The following is a 21,729-nucleotide window of genomic DNA, read 5'->3' on the forward strand; positions in this document are numbered from 1 at the left end:
AAGCAGAAATAGAAAAAAGGAATGAGGAATAAATGGTTCCCTGTCCCAAAAAGGGCTCACAAGCTAAAAGGAAATACAAGGGAGACCACCAGCAACAGTCACTGGGAGGGATGCTATGCTGGGTTGAATAGGACAGTTGCTCTCTCTGGCTTAATATAAGAAAGCCACCACTTTAAAAGGCCCCTCCTTGCCCAGTTAGCAGGGGTTATTCAGGGTCTGAGATGGAATGAGTTAGACACAGCTGCTATTTAACTTAAATTGTTATCTCACACTTCCTTCAATGTGGACAGCTACTAGGGTGCACAATCCCCCTGCAGTTTTTTAGCATTCTGTTTTTTGTTTTACTAAAAAAAAAAAAAAATCCTTAGCTGTTTCTAACCTGAGAAAGAACACTTCTTTATTCAAGTACTTTGCATTTACACATGAGAGCATGGATTGTACTGCACTTTTAACCCAGGCTTCTGACTTGGGGAAATTAGGCACAAAGTTGCTGTCCATGGTGCTAATCTCCCAATCCATAACTAATGGGTGTGGGTGTGTTTAAGAAGTTGCTTTCCCTTGCTTGCTTACCTGCCTAGGAAATCAATACTGAAATGCAAAATGATAGAGATGTGAGAAGGCAGAAGTTTTTCAAGAATGTGGCTACCTTTGAAGCACAGTGGCTGACATCCTAAGTTACTCAGCAGAAGTCACATTGAAATTATAGGACAAGTTAGTCATGACTAACCTGTTCTATTAATTTCAATGGGATTTCAACTGATAAATTGTGTCAGGATGTCAACCAGTATTTTGTTTCCAATGTCCTGAAACCTGTCTCCTGTCATTCACTTTGGATACAGAAGAAACGTTTGTATCCTAGTGAGTTAATATATATTTTTGTTTTACCTTCTGATCATTCATGGGTTTTTATTACAAATGGACATAATCTGTATATTCAGAGTCAATTGCAAATATTTTTAATTTGAGTGTATCATTAAGTCACAGAGCTTCACATCCAGATTTCATTGATTTATATCACTTGAGCATTTTTGAATGTATGATCTCTCATGGTGACATGTGACTTTGGGATTGATCGATAATGTAGACAAATCCATAGGGCATGCTTCTGAATACCAGTCAATGAGGAGCAAGCAGTGGGTAGAGCTGTTGTCTTCATGTCATGCTTATGAGCATTGTAGAAGCATTTGGCTGGACAGTGACCACTCCTGCAAACAGGATGCTGAACTAGATGGACCTTACACTAATATGCCATAACTACCAGTGGAGACAAAGTGTCTATTTGCATGTTAAGCATGTTTCAACAGCACCTCAGATAATGCAAATTATGTACAGTCAATTATTTATCCAATGAAATGAAAACAATATACATTATGCATGATTTTGAAAAATGGTTGTGCCATTATGGATGGATTTTATGTTTTGAATAGTAATACATCAGAAACATCAACTCCTGGACTTTAAGTTGGCATCATTCATTTCAACATAAATACAGGTATGGAAAGTACTCATAGGAATTAAGAGAAGTCCTTTTAGAAATCATCAGTTCTAGGAAGACATTTGAGTGACTGCTTCTTAAAGTCACGTGCATTTGTGTGTGAAGTGCTCCCTGATAGCTTGCACGGACTTTGGAATATATTTGGCTAGTATGTGAGCACACACCTCCATTCTGGAGGAGATGAGAATTAAAAGCCAGATGTGAAAAAGTTGTGTGTGTGTGTGTGTGTGTGTGTGTGTGTGTGTGTGTGTGTGTGTGTGGACTGAGGAGCTGGTCAGATGCTGCATTCTCTGTAGCTGGAAAACTTTCTAATGATTTATAGCCAAGGGCAGCTTTTGTTGCCAGCCAACTTCTGTAACATTAACAATTAAAACATACATACAAGCAAGCAAGTGTGATTTGCAATCAATTATGCTTTATTAATGATTTTTTAATGCATGCCACAGTCCAGCACTCATCAAGCTGTTGCTCAACAGAACTGTTACAAAAATCAAGGTAATAAGACAATGTAATTTGCAGTGGCTTCTGCTCACTTGCAAAACACTTGCTCTGTTAATTGCGATTTCACGCACCACTGACTGCTGTGGCCTCGAGGTAACATTCATGCGATGGAACAGTTACAGTTCCGCAGTGCGAATGTGTATGTGTTAACTTTAAGATAGGCTACTGGAGTTAATTGTCTAAAGCCCTGCAGACAAGAACTGCAATCAGCTGAAAAATATTTTCACTTTTTCCTAATTAAAGGAGGCTTGTTCCTTACTAAGCAAGGTCCCCCCTTCTCCTCTGGTTTAATCTATGCATGGAACAGAATGAGGCCATAGAATCCTGGGATGGCAGCGTTTACTGTGTTACCTCTTGCCACAGATGGGGATACCATTATCAAATGCTTCTGTGATGAGACGGAGGATGTTTCGTGTGGTTTTACTTCCTAATCTTCCCAACAGGGTCTTGTTTCACTGCCACCATATACAGAGGTTGTGCACATGACCTCTGGCTCCTGCTCAGGAGGGCTGTGAGGATGGCAGGAGCTCATCTGTCTTCCCCGACAGATAAGCAGCCTTTGCCTCTGCCATGCCACATGCCCACACGAGTGGCAACATGATGAAGGCATATGCTATGAGTAGGTGCTCCCCCTCCCATATCCCAGAGGACTCTGCTCCACAAGCACAGCAGCTGCTCGTATTAGGGCAGCCACCATGCTTGGTGTGGCAACCCCTTTCCCTTGGCTCACTGCTGGAAATGGTAGCAGGCCAGATGGAAGCCTTTTGACCCGGAGGCGATCGTGCACGCAATCGTCTGCTGAGGTTAAATGAACCACAGGTTGGTTTAACCTTGGTTAGCCACCGGGTCAAACATCAGGCTAGAGGGGGCTGAAGAGCTGGGATCAGGAGTGATCCTGGGACTCCACATGAAGGCTGGGCTGCTCGTGTGAATAGTCTTGATTACAAAATTGTTTCTTTAATAGAACAGTACTTTTTCATACACTTCTGGCTTAAATACTTCTATGAGTCAGGCTTTACACACTATTTCCTCCCAGAGCTCATATATTAGTGTTAGAACTATATTTACTTTTCCAGAACACTCTCTGGTTCTTCTTAACCCAGCCTTCTTCCAGGCTGTATCTCACACACAGGCTGTATTTCACAAACGCTCTGTGAAACTTCAGCTCCAACTGACAGTCTCCAACTGAATTCTCACTTCTCTGTTTTTTCTCCCCCCACCACCCCACGAGGAGAATTCCCAGACTCAGCTACTGGGCTTATTGACACCTTTAACTCCTGACACTCCAGTCTCATTTCATCACAGCTTCCCACATTAAAAAACATCCTCAGCAAATAAAAAGAGCCCTTCCACATAGGGAGAAAGGTTCTAGCTCAGCCTCCTGTGTTAGTTTTCTACTTGCTGGAGAGTTCTTAATGTAGGGGATCACTCAAAAATGTGGTCTTCCACACAGCAAACTCCACCATCTCAGGCCTCTACCATCTGATTCTGCAGTAAGTGTAGGTCAGCTCCACTGCATGCCATCAAAATAGAGATCAGGTTTCAGCTGATAATTTTACTTATCCTCTGCTGTCAAGGTAGACCATTTGTCAGTCTTTTCTTAAAGGTCTGTGCCACTATAGCTTGTCTATTCTTGAACATAATCACATTTATTTATATAAAAATGTGTTAGCCATTTTCCTACTATAAGTTTTTGATTCTGTTCAAATGTATTTGTTTTAGTTGGAGGCAATAATCATCCCATAACAGCAAAATACCATGAATATGAGCAAAGAAAGAGAGAGACCAGCAAGAAAACTTTATAACTAAAATTAAGAATAATTCTCAATTTATTTTGTTCCATATACATTCAGACACAGCTATAGAATAGCTAAACAAATGGTCCATGGCGTCCTCAACCTCTCCATTATCACAAAGTCATCTATTAGAAGGAATTTTCTATCATCTCCTTTAAGCACAGGGGAAGATTTTCTGGTTCATTTCATAACAGCTGTTGTGTGATTAGCTCCTAATTTTATAAAACAATGATATTTTCATTGATATTTATCTGATGTTATTGTTTTGTGATCCCCGCCCCCCCCCCACCCGCTTGGGATTTGTAAATTGTAACAATTCCAGTTCCTAGATAAATAGCTTTGCAAATCAAAGATGGTTAGAGAAAGAGGCATCTTGTTACAACAGCATTGTGGGAAAGGCACTTCCTTCCTCCCACAGGAGCAGAGTATACAGACTATATATCCCTCCAACTGTATCTTGGGAGAAGAAACTTCTTGGCAGAATGGTAGGGATACCTGACAGATTCTAATATTGGTCTTTTAAAGGAGCTATGAATATGCAACATTTCTTGGCCATGGAATGAGGACATTTCACAGGGAGCAGGGCTTCAGGAAAAAGCTTTGCAGATGTTCCTGAAGCAAGGGACACATAATAGCTTTATTTGGATTTCCTTTAACAGAATGAAGATGTTGCAGAATTAAAGAAAAACTAAAGTGCTTCATATTTTGCCTGCAAAAGCATTTAGTTGCCTTTGGTCTCAAAAAAGCAGCAAAATGAGAGCATGGTATAGCAATCTAAGTAAAGAGTAAGGTAGGAACTTCACTTCATTTTGCTTCAAACATAATGTTTTTTGCTGAAATTAGTTTACGCATTTAGGTAAAATAATGTTCATACAATGATGATCCCTGTGATAAAGTACAGACAAATTAAAAGCAAATTTTGAACTGGGAATAGAGGGGCAGCTCAGATGAAGCACACCCCCTCCTGTATGGTTAGGCTCCGACCTGCCATGTTAGTCTTTAAATAGGCGCTAGGTTCAGTCAGCTGGTTCACATGATACTTCCCCACCCCATTCCATTAAAAGGAGCACACATCAATGCATGCCCATAGTGGCCTCTTTTTGCAGCAACCTGAAACCCTTCCAGGACACCCCTTTATTCCATTGGGCGGGGGGCTGCTTGTCTGAATGGCTGCTCTACACACACACTCAAAATACAAACAGTTTCACCATGCAATAAAGGAATGCACCAAGAGGGTATTGTGACATCACAAAGACTGTCACGATAGGCAAACACTCAATGAGGCTCTTCACACAATTAGTGTGAAGAGCTGTAAGCGGGCTTGTGAGGAGAGCGGACTTCGTCATGGAGCCGGTGGGGGCTGCGGGGATCAGAGGCCGCGCGGCCCCCGGATGTTCCAGGATGCCTCATGTGAGCCCCCAGGGCATCCTGGAAAGACCCCCAAGCCTGCGAGGCTGCTTGCAGCCTCCTGGTTGGGGGTCTACTCGTGTGTTGCCACGTACCGCGGCAACACATGAACAAAAAGATGAGGCTAACAGAGCGCTCGCTCCATTAACCTCATCTAAGGGGGGGGGGGTATTTATGGCAGCTAGCTGCCAGGAGCCGCACGGCTCCCGTTGCAGCACCACCAAAGTGTGCTGTGCTCCCTTAGCCCACTTTTGGGTGATTTTGAGAATAGCTTCAATGTGTTCTTGTGTGAAAAATTGCAAGGGCCAGGGAGGTATCATCCAAACTGGCCCTATGCAGTATGGCCCTGAGCAGTATGGCCCTAAGCAGTACCCATGGCCAACAGGAACTAGTTCCACTGTTTAGTCCTTTGCCTTATTTTCCTTTGGAAATGTATCTTTTCTTTCATTTGCTCTCACTCAGAGCTATCTGTATTAGACCAAATGAATTGCTAGGCTGAGGTGAAAGAATACTGGACTGTACTTCCCCCCACCTTCAGATTAAATGTCATATTTTTCAGTGCTCCCCCAGATAAAAAGCTCTCTGTAGCTAGAAAATAGCACATCAGGGAGAGCGTTGTGTTAAACCTTTTTCTCTTGTGTGCTAGCTTACATTATACTGGGATTTTTTGACATGGGGCAGCATTCAGAAGTAGGACTCCCCTGACTTGCAGACTGAAGTGGAATGGTCAGAATTAAGAACATAAGAACAGTGCTGCTGAATCAGGTCCAAGGCCTATCTAGTCCAGCATCCTGTTTCACGTAGTGTCCCACCAGACGCCTCTGAGAAACCCACAGATGAGATGTGAGGGCATCCCCTCTCTCTTGCTGTTGCTCCCCTGCAACTGGTATTTAGAGGCATCTTACTTCTAAGGCTGGAGGTGGCCTATAGCCACCAACTAGTAGCCATTGATAATCCTGCCCTCCATGAATTAGTCTAATCCACTTTAAAAGGCATCCGAGCTAGTGGCCATCCCCACATCCCGTGGCAGAGAATTCCATAGATTGTATGCTGTGTGGAAAAGTTATTCCTTCTATTTATCCTAAATTTCTTGGCCTTCAGTTTCATGGGATGCCCCCTGGTCCTAGTGTTGTCCCCTCTCTCTACTCCATGATAATTTTATGCACCTCTATTATGTCTTCCCATAGTCACCTCTTTTCCAAACTAAAAAGCCCCAGATGCTGTAGCCATAGCCATGTCCGAAAAGGAAGGTGGTCCAGGCCCCTGATCATCTTGGTTGCCCTCTTCTGCACCTTATCCAGTTATATAATGAGCTTCTTAAGATAAGGTGACCAGAACTGTATGCAGTACTCGAAATGTGGCCACACCATAGATTTGTACAAGAGTATTATAATACTAGCATTTTCATTTTCAATCTCCTTCCTAATTATCCCTAACATGAAATTTGCTTTTTTCATAGCTGCTGCTGTCATGGCCAAATCTCAACCAGCCCCATGATCTAAAGCTTCACTGCTGACACCAAGTAGACTTTTGTATTTTTTTCCCCTGGCTGTGTTTATCGAAACAGCCTTCCAAACCTTTGTTTCTCTCAAAGTTAGTTAGGGTGGAAAGGCTTCTAAGCATGGCGGCGGGGGGTGGGTGGGGGGGACAGACTGAAGCTACAAATCTTTAAATTCAAAAGAAGAAAACTTTACTTTAAAATAGTTCACTTCAAAACAGTAGTTCTTTTGGAAAATTTAGTACAAAGGAATAGCAATCATATGAGCATAAGGAACACATAAAGTAGGAGATAAGTGCATCCAATCTAACCTAATACTGTACATTACTCAACTTGAATTCCTTCACTCGGTCTAGCTTTCTGCTGCAGGCAAGCCTCCTTTTATTCTCTTTCCCCCCCTCTAATATTTCTAAACAAACCAATCAAAACAACTCATGTTCCCTAAAAACTACCCAATAAAATCAAACCCTCTCTTCTCTCCAAAATTTAATCATTACAATTATTTTCCCTACCAAATCAAACAGTAGAACAGGAGCTGTGAACTTTTGACCCCTAGACAGCTTCTTCTTTACACAGAACACGGGGTGTAAGCAAATACATATGCAATACAGAAATCTGTAACACAAAAAATGAGGTCCAAACCTCATTCCTCCACAGCCATGCACTGAGCTGACACGTTCAATAGGCTGTCCACCATAACCAGAAGATCTCTCTCCTGCTCAGTCACTGACAGCTCAAACCCCATCAGTGTATATTCAGGCAAAATACAAACTGCTGGTTATTACCTTTAAACCCCTGAACGGCTTAGGCCCGAGTTACCTCAGAGAGCACCTTCTTCTGCGTGATCCCCACTGCAAATTAAGGTCATCTGAGGAGGTTCGTCTCCAATTACCACCAGCTTGTCTGGTGGCGACTCAAAGGTGGGCCTTCTCTATAGCTGCTCCGGGGCTGTGAAATGCGCTCCCTATGAAAATCCATAATTTGAATTCTCTATTAGCCTTCAGGAGAGCCCTTAAAATGAATCTGTTTGGCCTGGCTTTCCAAGGTTTTTAAATCGGTTTTAATATTTTAACCCAGTTTCAGGGTTTTTAATTACTGCAATTGTTTAATTCTTGTTTTAAAATGTTTTTAAATTGTAAATTGTTGTTATATTGTTTTTTAATTTTTGTTTTAATTGTTAACTGATTTATATGGTTTTGTTTTAATTGTAAACCACCCTGAGCCATTTTGGAAGGCTGGTATAAAAATCAAATCAATTCAATTCAATTCAATCCAATCAATCAATCAATCAATATGAAGTTGAGGTTTTTTGCCCCAATATGCATCACTTTAAAATTGTTTATATTGAACCATATTTGCCATTTTGTCACCTATTTCTCTAGTTTGGAGATATCCTTTTGGAACTCCTCACAATCTGTTGTAGATTTCACCACCCTAAATAGTTTAGTGTCATCTGCAAAACCACTTCCCTGTTTATCCCAACTTCTAGATTATTTATGGAATGCAATGGAATCTTTATTACAGTCATTGATCAGACAGAAATATAACACAATGGGCTAGTTCACATGTACACTTTAACTGCAGTTAAAGTGCCTGAGGTTTTAATTTTAGAACACCCAAATGCACAAAACCCCTGTTAAGCCTCAAAAGTTAACTCCAGTTTGTCCCAACAAACTCCAGTTGGGACTAGGGGTGTGCAAACAGGTTCGAATCTGAACTGGTTCAATATCGAACCAACTCATTTTGAAGGTTTGGGGTTGAGCCGAACCATTTTTGGTTCGGCTCGACCCCGGACCAAACAGACACATCCAGTTCGGAGGTTTGTTGAGCCTTTAAAAAAAAACGTTCATGACCCAGGCCACTCAGGGTCCCACTGTGCAGGCGCAGCAGCCTCCAAAATGGCCATAGTGCCAGGGAATAGGCCTGAAAAGGACCAAAGATGCTCAAACCGGGTGATTTTTACAAAAAAGAAGGTCAGTGGGGGGAGTGACAACCCCCGCGGACCCCCCACCACCTTGGAGAAGCCCCCCAGAGGGGGTAAGTTTAAAAAAGAGAAAAACTGTTTGTTTTTTTAAAGTGTTTGATGAACCCTTCCCCCAAACCGAACCAAATGGGAAGGGTGTTCGATGTGACCCACATCCTTCCCTCTCTTCCCTTTTCTGTCTGGCAACAGCAATGTGTACCGTGAAATTTAAAGAGACACAAACCTCCTACTAATTTCTGCTGCAAGGTGCTGTAAAGTCTTTTGTTTCCCAATAAAGTAAAATCATTCTTTCTATATCCATTGCAAGCCACACTTCTACAGCTGCAATCCTCTGCACTCTTACTTAAGAGGAAACCCATTGGACTAAATCATTTACTTCTTAGTAATCCCAGCAAGCCTGCAAACTGTTCTCAAACCTCAGAAAAACAGCTACTATTTCATGATGCCTGCTTCCCTGCTTGCCACTGCCCAGGGTGCCCTTCACACAACCACAGCCTGTTTCAGATCTTAACTTGATGTTTCAGGCTTAACACGTTGTTTGCGCATCATGAAATAGTAGCTGTTTTTCTGAATTTTGAGAATAGTTTGCAGACTTGTTCTGATTACTCAGAAGTAAATGATTTAGTTCAATGGGCTTCCTCTTAAGTAAGAGGAACAGTTCTCTCTCCATGCCCTGGATTGCTCCATTGCTTGCTTGCTCGCTGCTGCTGCTGCTGCCACTCGGAAGGAGGCACTTCATGCAGCCTTGGGACTGTCACCCCACTTCTTCCTGTGCCCAGAGTGAGCTCTGAGGGAAGGGCTCAGTGAGCATGCATGGAGGCACAGAGGCATTGAGAAGAGTAGAGAAAGTGAGGAAAAGAGGAGAGAAATAAATTTACTGCCTTGTAGTAAACAAAGAAGAGGTCACAAAGGGGTGTGGGAAAGGACTGCATTGATCAGCTCTCTCTGCCTCTATGCTGCTATGTCTCCTAAAAAAAAATAGACAGAGGAAGATGGGGGAGAGAGGAAAAGAAAAGGTAACTGCTTTGCAGAGGATCTGGAGGGGAACTTGCATGTCGTGTTCACCATCACCCTCTTCCTTCTCCTCCTCTCTGCACTTCATAGAGGAAGCAGTCCTGGACTCATTTGTGATCTGCCCCAGCACCTCATTCCCCTAGGGACAGCCCTGCTGGAGGATGTGCCCCTCTGCTTCCTAGTATTAGTCCTGCGATCCACTGCTTACAATTAATTTAATTAATTTTCACTGCTGAAAAATTAATTAGGATAACATAGCTAGGAGCAGAGTGAGGAAAAGGTTGAGCTGTCATCTGCCCGAGGAAGCTAGCAGAGGAAGCTAGCGGACACGACACGCCCCTGTTGAGGTCGTGGCAAATCACAGCCACTTTGCTGATGTGGTGATGCTTTGCCCACAGCCAGGCTGCAGACAGCCTGGAACTGGAATTTTGCAGGCCATAGTTTGGTGAACATCTGCGATGCAAATTAGAGTTGGGAATTGTAACGTCAGTTAGTGTTAACTGCTGTTAAAGTGTACATCTGAAGCCGGCCTGAAGTAATAACCTACAGCAATTGTGATTTAATCATTTATGAAGTAGTTAAAGAGCACTGGTCCCAGCACAGATCCCTGGGGAACCTCACTTCTTCCTTCCTTTGTGAAAACTGTCCATTTATTCCTACCCCCTGTTCCCTGCCCTTCAACAAGTTACCAATCCACAAATGAACCCATCCCTTTATCCCATGACTGCTAAGTTTACTTCCACCACCTCAGGGCCATAAACATGTTAAACATAGTGTTTAAATATTTGGCTCTGCATGTTTTGTTTGTTTGTTTGTTAGATATCAGCAGCTTTGGGGGTGAGTAATCCAGAGGACTATGGTGGGGTGGAGAGAAGCTTGCCTGCACCCTAGTCCCAGTCTAGATTAGGTCCCCCATGACAATCCCCCCACCCAAGGAAAGAACCTATTAGTGCCAATGGGAGCTTCCCTCTAGGGGAAGAGAAGAAATAGGGGGAAATAACAGCTATGGAAACCCCAGTCCAGATTGGGATGGGGGCTGAGAGAAAGGCCTAAAGCCTCCCTCCACCTGCCATGGTCAGGCACCCCACAGTTGATATTTAACTTTTTTTAAAAGCACAATGTGCCAGACTATGAGACCTTTCTCATGATCAGTGAGAGGTGCTACTGGGCAGGAGGCAGGGAAGCTGCTGGAATTTACCTTCCCTGCAGACAACCGCTCTTGCATTGCTAGGTGTGTGCCACGCACGCTGAGACAACCCTCCTCTATCCCAGGCAGCACAGCAGAGGGTTGGGGTCTGGGACGTGTTGTCTTGGCCCCCAGAAATCCCATAATGCATCATGCAAGTGCACAGTGTATTGTGGGGATTGCTGCAGTGATGAGTGGGCGCCTGTCACTACCGCAGTGCTGGCTAAAAGCAGCTGGGGTTGCATAAAATTTTCAAAATGGGGCTAAGGGAGCGCTCACTCCTTTAACCTCATTTAAGAGGCTTGCTCCACAGGCAAGTATGCTGCTGAAGCACCACTGGGATCGGGAGCAATCCTGGCAGTTTGTACGAGCAGCCAAGACCAGGCTTGGCTGCCTTAGCCCAGTCTTGGCTGTGCGTGAGAACAGCCTCTATGTGTTTGGCCTTGAGGTGGTAGAGAACTTCTGGACCATACCACTTCAGTCTGCAAGTCATCTAACATGATGTATTGTTTGCTCCTCTTAAAGGTAAAGTGTGCCATCGAGTCGGTGTCGACTCCTGGTGACCACAGAGCCCTTTGGTTGTCTTTGGTAGAATACAGAAAGAATACAGAAATGCCATTGCCATCTCCCATGCAGTATGAGATGATGCCTTTCAGCATCTTTCTATATCGCTGCTGCCCAATATAGGTGTTTCCCATAGTCTGGGAAACATACCAGCGGGGATTCAAACCAGCAAATTTCCACTTGTTTGTCAAGCATTTCCCAGCCGAGCCACTTAAGGTGACTTGCTCCTCTTCCTTTCGCCTTATTTTGTGTGGTTTGCAGATGAGCTTTTGCTGTGAGGCTTCTCACAAATGAACTGTAAGTCTTGAATCATCTTCTCTGCTCCTCCTGCTGAACGTGTGTAATTTTACTTGGGGTTTTTATACTTCAAAGTCTGTCAAATCTCCAATAATTAGATCCTAGAAGAACACGCCATGCTGCAAACAGACAGAAATGGCCCCAGATCAACTGCAAAATCAATTTCCAGCAGCAACCAGGCTAACCCAACAGTAATTCAAAAGTTAAACAGTAGTGCCAAAAAGTTAAAGACATCCACTCCTAGTTTTGAAAGCTAGTCTTCAACAATGTGTATATATAAACCTTTGGGATTAGGAAGGTGTGAGAAGAATTACTAACATGTTGTGGGGTTTTAGAGTGGGGTTTTGTTATTTTTCAGGACAAAAATATATGCAAACCCAGACTCTGCATCATTCATTCTGGCCACAGAATTTTATTTCTGCAACACGGAGCTCAGATTTCACTTGGACAATTATGCCAATCCCATTTATTTCACTGTAAGGTATTCCCCCTCAGGGGATGGAGCCTCTCTGGGAAGAGCACCTGCATGCTTGCATGCAGAAAGTTCCAGTTTGCCTCCCTGGCATCTCCAAAATAGAGAGAAAGAGACTCCTGCATGCAGCCTTGGAGAAGCTGCTGCCAGTCTGTGTAGACAATACTGAGCTAGATGAACTAATGGTCTGACTCTGTATAAGGCAGCTTCCTATGTAAAAGGGGTGCTCAGTTTAGCACACCTGTGAATTGTACCCTTTATTTGATTAGTAGGGGCAAAATCCTGGTAAATTTAAGTACATCAAAGTCCCACTGATTTCAAAGGGAGAGGTAAGTACTGGCTTGAGGCCGGTTCAGTGGTTCTGACTTTTGAAAAGAAATATATATTTTTAAAAACTCACCACCTCTTGAGTGAGGCTTCTGCGCATGCGCACTGGCCATTTGCATGACCAGGGTCATGCAGATTGCCATTGTGGATGTGTGGTGGCCTCCGGGGGGGGGCAGCAGGAGAAGGGGGGAACTGCCAGAGACCCCTCCCCACTGGTGCAGCGGCACCCCCCAGAGGCAGTAAATATTATTATTATCATCATCATCATCATCATTAACAATAACAATAATTTATTATCAATATCATTAGTTAGTTAGAACCCTCAAACCAGCTCAAATTTGAGCTGCCGGGGAAGTGGGGGGACAAAACTGAGCATGCCCAATTCAATTTGAGTCCAGTTCAGACTTGAACTGAAGTAGGCAAACCAATTTGTGCACACATTATGACTGAGTATACCTTGCAATGCAGATTGCAGAGCAGACCAGAGCAGTGAATGAAGCACAGGTTTGTCAAACCACAACTCAAGGAAGGTAGGCACCCAAGTTCTGCTTCTGTCAATCTGAGATCCAGCAAAATCAAATAGATATTCTGATTGAAACAGAATATTATTCTTAGTGTTGAGGTAAGTAAACCACAAAATCACTCTACCTTTCTCCTCTCCTGGTGTATCCTTTTCAAGAGATCACTCCTTTTCAAGAGAGGCATAAGGGTTCTCTCTGCCTCCCAGTCTCCTTGAATACATTTTTAAATTCCCCCTTTTGTGTTCCACCTCCCTCCCCCTCTCCCCAGCCAATGGGGGCACAGTTACCCATGACAACTGTGCTCTTGATTTGTATGATAACAAGCCAACCAAGAAGCAAGAAGATCACAAACCAGCTGGAAGCCAGTGCCAAGAAACCAATCAGCAAGGAAAAAACAGGCCTCCAAAAATGCGCTCAAAATGTCAAAACATTTCGATTGAAACAGGGTTGTTCTGCTCTGAGCTTGAAAGGGGCCCTTTTGAAGAGGGTATTTTGTTTCGAGCTCAAAACACCTAAAATGGCCCTTTTTTCGTTGAAACATTTTGAAGTTGAAACGTTCTGCACACATCCCTATTAACTTATACTGTATCATATCTAAGGTTAGCATACCTAGGAGTCCCCAAATAAAGAAAGGCATCTCATTTTTAGTCTAACCTATGTGCACATTGTTTCTTTATCATTAAGAAATGGTGCCCTTGCTAACCTTGGAAGCTGTGCACTTGCACTGGTAATTTTAAAAATTAAAAATAAAACACGATGAGATCAGCAAAGCAGATTGCCTGTGGTGAAGCATGAAGACACTTGTTTGCAGCTGAGATATCACTTATCCATGAAGTCAGATCTCTGACTGCTCAGATGGGCTGCAGCTGAGGTTACCACTGTATGTCAGTACTGCTACCGAGAAGTGTCTAACCACGTTAGGTGGGTTTCCACCAATTTAAAACCTGCAGATCCTCTTCATATGCCTCCCATTCAGAATGGGAGTGGGGAGTGCTAAAGAAGCAAACAACCATATTTCTCCTCCTTTTGGTGTTAAATTTTAATTTTCTCTCCCTCAAATTTCTTAGCACTCTGTTTTAAATAATGCTAAGTGTTTTTAAATTATACATAGGCCTGCAAGCTTAATCATTATAAATTCTGCTTTAAGGAAAAAGGTAAGTACAGCCATACATTATTCAAGTGCTCTGTATAAATATTACCATACTTGATTTACTTTGCACTCCAAAGTCACATTTTAAAGAAGCATGATCAAGGACAAAAACAATGAGCAAAAAGTGACCTGAAATCATGATCATATCTAGGACAATATTCTCTATATGTTAAGGTTTAAACTTGCTTCCAGTGTGATCAAAGGCATTGTGCTGTGCAACCTTGGTGAGGTAACTGGAAATATGGCAAGAAGCCACTATCAACCCACAGGAGCTGAGAGGAACAGAAACTAGGACCCAGGAGGACTTTTTGGATCAGGCCAAGGGTCCATCGAGACCTGCATCATGAAGGAGTTACATAGAACCCATCTAAATAAAGAACCTGTTGTATTCTATCTAGTATATTTTATGTTTTGTTGCTTAGAAGTTGGTCCTAGTGGGGATCTTGTAGAGATTGTAGAGGGTGGAGTCAGAAAGAAAAGCGAGGGGGAGGGGGGAGGGGGAAATGGAGTTGTTTCTGAATAAACAGTTAAATCTATATAAAATTACTTTGTGCAACTATAAGAACCCTATTGCTTATTCTCCCTCCCGTTGTGAAAGTGTACATCCATTTTTTTCCTCCTATCACCATTTGTTAGTGATTTGGTCTGTAGAGAACCTACAACCAAATTCAGTCTAGACATCTGTTTTCTTTTTGGATGGATTTATATGACATATGGAACCATAGGTCCAGTAGACCCATGGTTCTGTACCCCTCCTCCCACTCTCCCATATGCGATCGGACCTACTGCACTCTCACTGACTGCAGTATGCATATGTTAGTGGAGAGAACCTACAATCAAACTCTGTTGAGACATTTGCTTTCCTCTTCCTGATCTGCAGTCAGCGAGACGGGAGAGAGGTGGGGGATCTGGCTGTATGAGCTTTCTTCTTTCCTGAAGGACAGCCCATGCAGCCAATAGGAGCTGGAGCAAGCGAGGAGCTTTCAGATGACCTAACTCCAATCCCCGGTTTGAAGAAAGCCTAACTGCAATCCCCAGATCAGATGTAATGAAGATGCCGCCGAAATGCTGTTACTGGTGGTGTAATTCACTGCAAACCAAAGATAACAATTGGAGTTAAGTGAGGGAAACCGTGGGTCCATTTTTTTTCTTAACTCCAGTTCCCTGGGTTCAGACATTTGGGTAGCAAAACCAGAGGTGAATGGACCTCCAGTTTCATATGTCATCTGAATCCAGCCTTTATATGTCAGTTGATCTCCAATTATGTGATCAGGAAGAGGAAAGCAAGTGTCTCAACAGAGTTTGATTGTAGGTTCTCTCCACTAACATATGGTGGGCACTTTCAGCTGTCAACTCCAGGCATTTGATATATGTGTTGTAGGACACTGGAGAACCAAATCCTTGAAAAAAGAAAAGAGACTGTGGCTGTGGACCTGGATTGAAAAGATGCTCATGTTGCAACATAACAGACACAGGAAAAAAAGTCACATCTGTGCGATGTTAGGAAATTCTTTTGGAGAGATTTATGTTTATGTTTTGAGTGTGTGAGAGTGTGTGTGCACACACATACATGACAACTAACTGGTCCTATCCACCCCCAGCTAGGGATGAGCCCGGACTGGTCCGGAGGCCATTCTGAAGGCCTCCGAACCGGTCCGGACATGAGGGTGGTCCAGCGGTCCAGCACTGGTGTGGGGGCCTCTTTAAGGGCCTGGGAGGGCATATCCTGCCACCCCAAAAGCTTTACAAAACGAATGCACCAGCGGGGGAAATGCAGCGGGGGCCCTACACACCAGTGCCGGACCGCAGCTCCGCGGTTCCATGCACAGTACTTCCAGTGACTGTTGCTGGTGTCTATCTTATGTTTCGTTTTAGAATGTGAGCCCTTTGGGGACAGGGAGCCATCTTATTTATTTATTGTTTCTCTTTGTAAACCGCCCTGAGCCATTTTTGGAAGGGCGGTATAGAAATCGAATTAATAATAACTTGTTTACATGTTTTTTATAAATATTAGTGCTTTAATTTTGCATTGTCTCTTTTGATTTGCCTGTTTCTGTGCTAACCTCTAGAGTCTAGAAGTTAGCACAGAAACCGGCAAATCAGAGCTGTACAACTTCAACCCTCCTCAGATGCTGGACTGTAACTCTCATCATACTTGACCATGGTGGCTGAGGGTTATGGGAACTGTAGTCCAAAAACAGCTGGAGGACTGCAGTTGTGCAGCCTTGCTCTAGTAAGCTGACTTTGGAAGAAACAACAACAACAACAACAAAAGGTGAAATGCTCATCATATCTTTTAGGGGTGTGCATTTTGGAATTTTCTTGTTTCGATTTGTATCCGAATCGAAACACCCCCGTTTTATTTTGTACCCAAATTTTCTGAATTTGAATCAGCCCTGTTTTGTTTTGTAGCCGAATTTTCCGAGTCCAAATCTGAATCTATTTGGATTTTTTAAAAGGGTACCAGGGCAAAAAGAGTGGGTGGTTGTGGTAGCGTCCAATGGGTGGAAGCTAGTAGCCAAACTTCAAAGGAATTAGGCAAAGGGCTGATTTTTGTGAATTTTTTAAGTTTACACATATTTAAGAATTTTCCCATAGGGAATAATGGAGATTCCAGCAAATGTATCGCTTCAAATCAAGGGGAAAGGGATGACCCAGAGCGGAGTGTGGAGGGTGGTAGTGCCCAATGGGGGCAAGGAAACTTCCAGAATTATTTCAAAGAAATTGGGCAAAGGGCTGATCTTTTGTGATTTGTTGACGTTTACATGTCTTTAAGTTTTCTCCCATAGGGAATAATGGAGGTTTAGGTTTCAGCAGCCCCATAATTCCACTTAGGGGGCACTGGGGTTGCCCAGAGTGAGGGGTTGTGTAGTGCACATAGGGTGCCAACCACCCCCATACCCACAAGCCCATGGGGTACTGGGTTTTGTTGTTTCTGAGGTGTTCATTGTAGATTGTTTGGTAGCATATGAGATTTTCAGTGAAAAACAAAAATCCACTCTCATATGCTACCAGAAAAATCTACACTCAGAACACCACAGAAACAACAGAACCCAGCACCCCATGGGTTAGCAATCCTTCCCCTGGCCAATGTGGGGTCAGTAAAGAATGGGAAGAAGCAAAAGAGCCAATGCGGAACAAGGAGGGAATTGTCAGCAGGTCAGCCCATGATTTAGGTCACCAATCAGAAGGCTGGAAGGGTGGGAAATTCAAAGAGATGTCAAACACAAAATAGAGACTGACTCAGAGATCACCACAAAATGGAGGTCCAAAACAACAAAACGTTTTGTAGCCGAAACAGGGGCGTTTTGTTTTGTATACAAAACTTTTGGATCTGGAAAATGGGTGTTTTGTTTTGTCTACAAAACACCCGAAACAGGCTGTTTTGGGTACAAAATGTTTTGTATCCGAAACGTTTCGCACATCCCTAATATCTTTATCCCACAGTTTTAGAATCCAGGGCTCCCTCCCTATTCCACAGCATCCTTTTGTACTAGTAGTATGCAAGACACCCAAGCAGTAAGGTGTCGTGCTGGCAGGTCATTCTCACTGGATCCTGAGAGATGTCTACAAAAAGACAAAGGTCCAGTTCCTATTATGCAAAAGTTTTACATGAATAGCTATAGACATGATGGCTATAGATGTTTAATCTTTGAGGGCTTGTCAATGTTTTCCTCATTAAAAGGGCAAGCATCATAAGCCATTAAATTATTATTTGGCTCAGACTAAACACACACACACACACACACACACGAGTCCAGTGAAGACTTCATAGTCTGCACTGAGTTTAGAAGAAAATCAAGAAGGTTTAGGATATAGAGGTAACAGCCCCCAAATTGTTATTTGTGGGGGGTGGGCACCAGCCTTTCAGCAGAAGGGGAACTGCTTTTTGCCCCACCATGCATTTCTCTAAATTTATCCCAAATTCCTTACATTTGCTTCAAGGTCTCTTCAGCTGGGTTGGGATGGTGGGGGTTGTGCTCCACCAGTAGGTCTTCTCCTTCCATGGAGCCTTGCAAGCCACTCTGATCCCTGGCTGGAAATTACAGTTGGGGGTGAGGTTTGGGGTTGTGGGGAGTGAAATCAGCAGGTCAAATTCAGATTAGGTCAGAAAACAAGTCAAGCTACTAGTACTATGAATATTTATATACCACTCTTCAACCAAAGTTCTCAAAGTGGTTGACATGGAAAAATAAATTCATAAATAAGATGGCCAAGCTTATTTATATAAGCATGGGAAGCTATTTCCTGATCTTTGGTGAAATAGCTTGTGTTTGAGTCATTCTGATGTGACCTACAAGGATCTTGCCCGTCATTGATGATGATGATGATGATGGCCAGATCATGTCCTTTCCCCACTATTTTTAAGGAGGGGAAGAATAACATGAGCTACTGTGTATTACAAAAGGTACTTGCCTGCCCAGTGGTGTATGACCTGTGTTTCACCTTAAATACCAACTCAGTATGTTTGGTGTGGGAAACTATCATATGCCCTACTTTGACCATTTCGTTTTTCCCCCTTTCTCTTTCATGTCTTCAGAAACTTGATGGAAAGTCTGTTTGGCTTCTTCTCCATCGTCAGTGGGATGGCACTTCAAACTACAATGCAATGTGCCAGAAGGAATGAAGCCCTCTAGCATTCCTACGGATGTTTCTTAGAGCTACCAGAAAAGGACCAATGAAGATGTTTACAAAGCTCCATGTGCTTGCTCTGGCTTTATTTTACAAAGGAATCTTCCTTTCTTTAGGTGACCACAACTTTATAAGGAAAGAAATTAAGATTGAAGGAGACCTGGTTTTTGGTGGCCTGTTCCCAATTAAGGAAAAAGGCACTGGTACAGAAGAGTGTGGGAGAATCAATGAAGACCGAGGCATCCAGCGTTTGGAAGCTATGTTGTTTGCTATCGATGAGATCAACAAAGACAGCTACTTGCTCCCAGGAATTAAGCTTGGAGTTCATATTTTGGACACTTGCTCCCGGGACACATATGCATTAGAACAGTCGCTGGAGTTTGTCAGGGCTTCTTTGACTAAAGTGGACGAAGCAGAGTTTATGTGTCCTGATGGATCATATGCGATTCAGGAAAACATTCCATTACTGATTGTGGGAGTCATTGGAGGTTCTTACAGCAGTGTCTCCATACAGGTGAGACATCCAGTTCTTAAGAACTGGTCACCAGTCTGTGCTCCTTCACTTTCTGTAGGGATTCCAAGGGAGAAACTCACCTGAGCGCCTTTGTGGCTATCAGGGAAGAGCAAAAAGACCATCCACCTGCAGTTGAAGATAGGGCCCTGGGCATAGTCTGAAGGTACCTAATATGAAATCAGGGTGGCCTGGGACTGGTCAATGCCTGAATGGGAAGCCACCTAGAAACCCTCTTTATGTCACTTTGATTTGTCCAGAGGAAAGGCAAGAGATAAATTTAATACATAAAGACATTTTGTTAAGTCTTTTTCTTTCTTATGATTTTTATGCTATTCTTAATTATCACTTCTATATTTTAATCATGAAAAAAAAATAGTAGAAAATGATTTCCGGAAGGCATATTCTTCACAAGTCTAAGTTCTAAGAAAGGGCACAGTCAGGGAATGAAGTATGTAATCGGTGGTTTGCAGAGAAGAAAGGTACCCAAGGAGCAAAATGAGTTTGGAGCATGTATTAATTGACTGATTTAAAACATTACAATTTTCAAGTGTAAATATAGTGACAAATTTGTGTGTCTTGCTGTATAATATGTGAAGCAGCACTTCTTGGCAATGTAGCAAGGCAAAATGGTTATCACACCCACAGAATCATGTTGCATTTTCTTACAAGCCCACATTTAGGTCTTACTGATATGCAAAACGTCCCCAGCATGCCGAAATCAAGGTTGTGCATACCCAATTATTACATGGTAAGAGTAGGATGCTGTGAGAAACCCTAGAAAGGCAGCCTACTTAACCAAATTGAACTGCAATGAAGACTTAGATACCTAGTGTTTAATTAAATTTTAATAACACCTATAAATACACTGAAAGCATCAACATCAGATTTTCCCTGTAAAAGAAGCTGCAGCTATTTCCTCCTACTCTGCTGGGCCTTTTTCACACAGGGCTTTTAGTTTGCATCTCCTCTGCAATGGAGGGCATGCATTCACGTATCGGCCAGATTACGTATCAGCCCAAAGTCCCTGTGAGCTATCAGGGAGCTCTTCACACACAATTCGGGTTTTTCATTGTGCATTAGAGAGTAGCCCGATTTATATCTAGGGTAAAAATATCCACTTTTTGCATCCATTGCGGGGGCGGTGTGTCAACTTTGAACTTGCAGTAAAGCCTGCTGTGTGAAAAACACCCTGGTCTTAAAAGAGATGAGGCAGCTCTCCAGATGCTTGCTCCTCAAGGAGTTTTCCCAGCTCCCTGTGAGCCCCCATCCATCACAGCACAATTCCACTGCAGACTGACCTACAAAGCCTTCACTGGATTCCATATAAAAAGGGAAAATAGTGGCATCTCTTGCAAAAAACGGAGGGGCATTGCTGTTTCAAGTTGTTCAGTGCAGCGCAAAACTGGGAATGCAAATGCCTGCAACACTACTGGAGAAACAGTCCCATTCACACTTACCAAACAAAAGTGGGGGGGACTCTCCCCAAATTGTGATCCAGAACTGGATCACCTTAAAGCAAGCAGCTTGGAACCAGATCCAACTGCTAGCCTATATTGAGTATTTGTTTCATTAATAACAAGGAATTCATAAGGAGAATCTTAAGTATGTAGTACACCGCTCTGGGCTCCTTGGAGGAAGAGCGGGATATAAAATGTAATAATAATAAAATGTAATAGTCATAATAATGTTTAGCACTTTAATATGGCAGTCTGTTAACATACTATAGCACTCTAAAGTGTTACTTTAAAATGTCTCACTAATCTTTACAGTACCCCTGTAAAGAATGGCAATATTATTATCCCAATTTTGTAGATGGTGAGGGACTGAAGCTGAAAGATAGTGGCTTGCCAAAGGCCAGACTAAGGTGGAATTTCTTCCATATGTCTACTTTCCTGCTCATCAGGAGAGACCCATCTGTGTGTCTTCTTTCAATTACTGATGGCAGATCTGTGAGGTCTTAAAAGAGATGAGGCAGGACAGGTTGAATCAGTGGTCTGCTTTTTGCACCCAGCAAACTTAGTATAAGTATAAATCAGTTATACTAAAGTATTTTTATTTCTTCAGGGAAGCTTTTGAGAATAATGGCTTCCATACAGCTCAGTGAGTCCTGCATCCAAGAGGGATTCAGGTTTGCTGCTTCCATGGCACTCACCAGGCTGTTGGCACTCCTAGTGGTAGCAGGAGAGGCTCTGTGCGAACACTGTGTGCCATTGCTACAGTGATCTACTCCCATTGGGAATGATGGGAGTCGGTCACTGCAGTGATGACGCACAGCGTTGTCCACCCAGAGCCTCTTTCGCCATCACTAGGAGTGCCGACAGGCTGGGGAGTGCCATGAAAGCAGCAAGCCCATATCCCTCTTAGATTCGGG

At 43.1% G+C, this 21,729-nt stretch overlaps 1 protein-coding gene across 1 annotated transcript in view; it reads left to right on the plus strand.

The window, feature by feature from the left end:
- GRM3 (glutamate metabotropic receptor 3) overlaps positions 1 to 21,729 on the plus strand; it is a 166,182-nt gene that overhangs the window by 89,637 nt on the left and 54,816 nt on the right. The window contains exon 2 of the mRNA XM_053257238.1: positions 18,753 to 19,358. Within this exon, the coding sequence (XP_053113213.1) occupies positions 18,861 to 19,358 (498 nt within the window). The 5' untranslated portion in view covers positions 18,753 to 18,860. The remainder of the gene's footprint in view (positions 1 to 18,752; positions 19,359 to 21,729) is intronic.

Source organism: Hemicordylus capensis, chromosome 5, assembly GCF_027244095.1.
Source record: "Hemicordylus capensis ecotype Gifberg chromosome 5, rHemCap1.1.pri, whole genome shotgun sequence".
Taxonomy (NCBI): Eukaryota; Metazoa; Chordata; class Lepidosauria; order Squamata; family Cordylidae; genus Hemicordylus; species Hemicordylus capensis.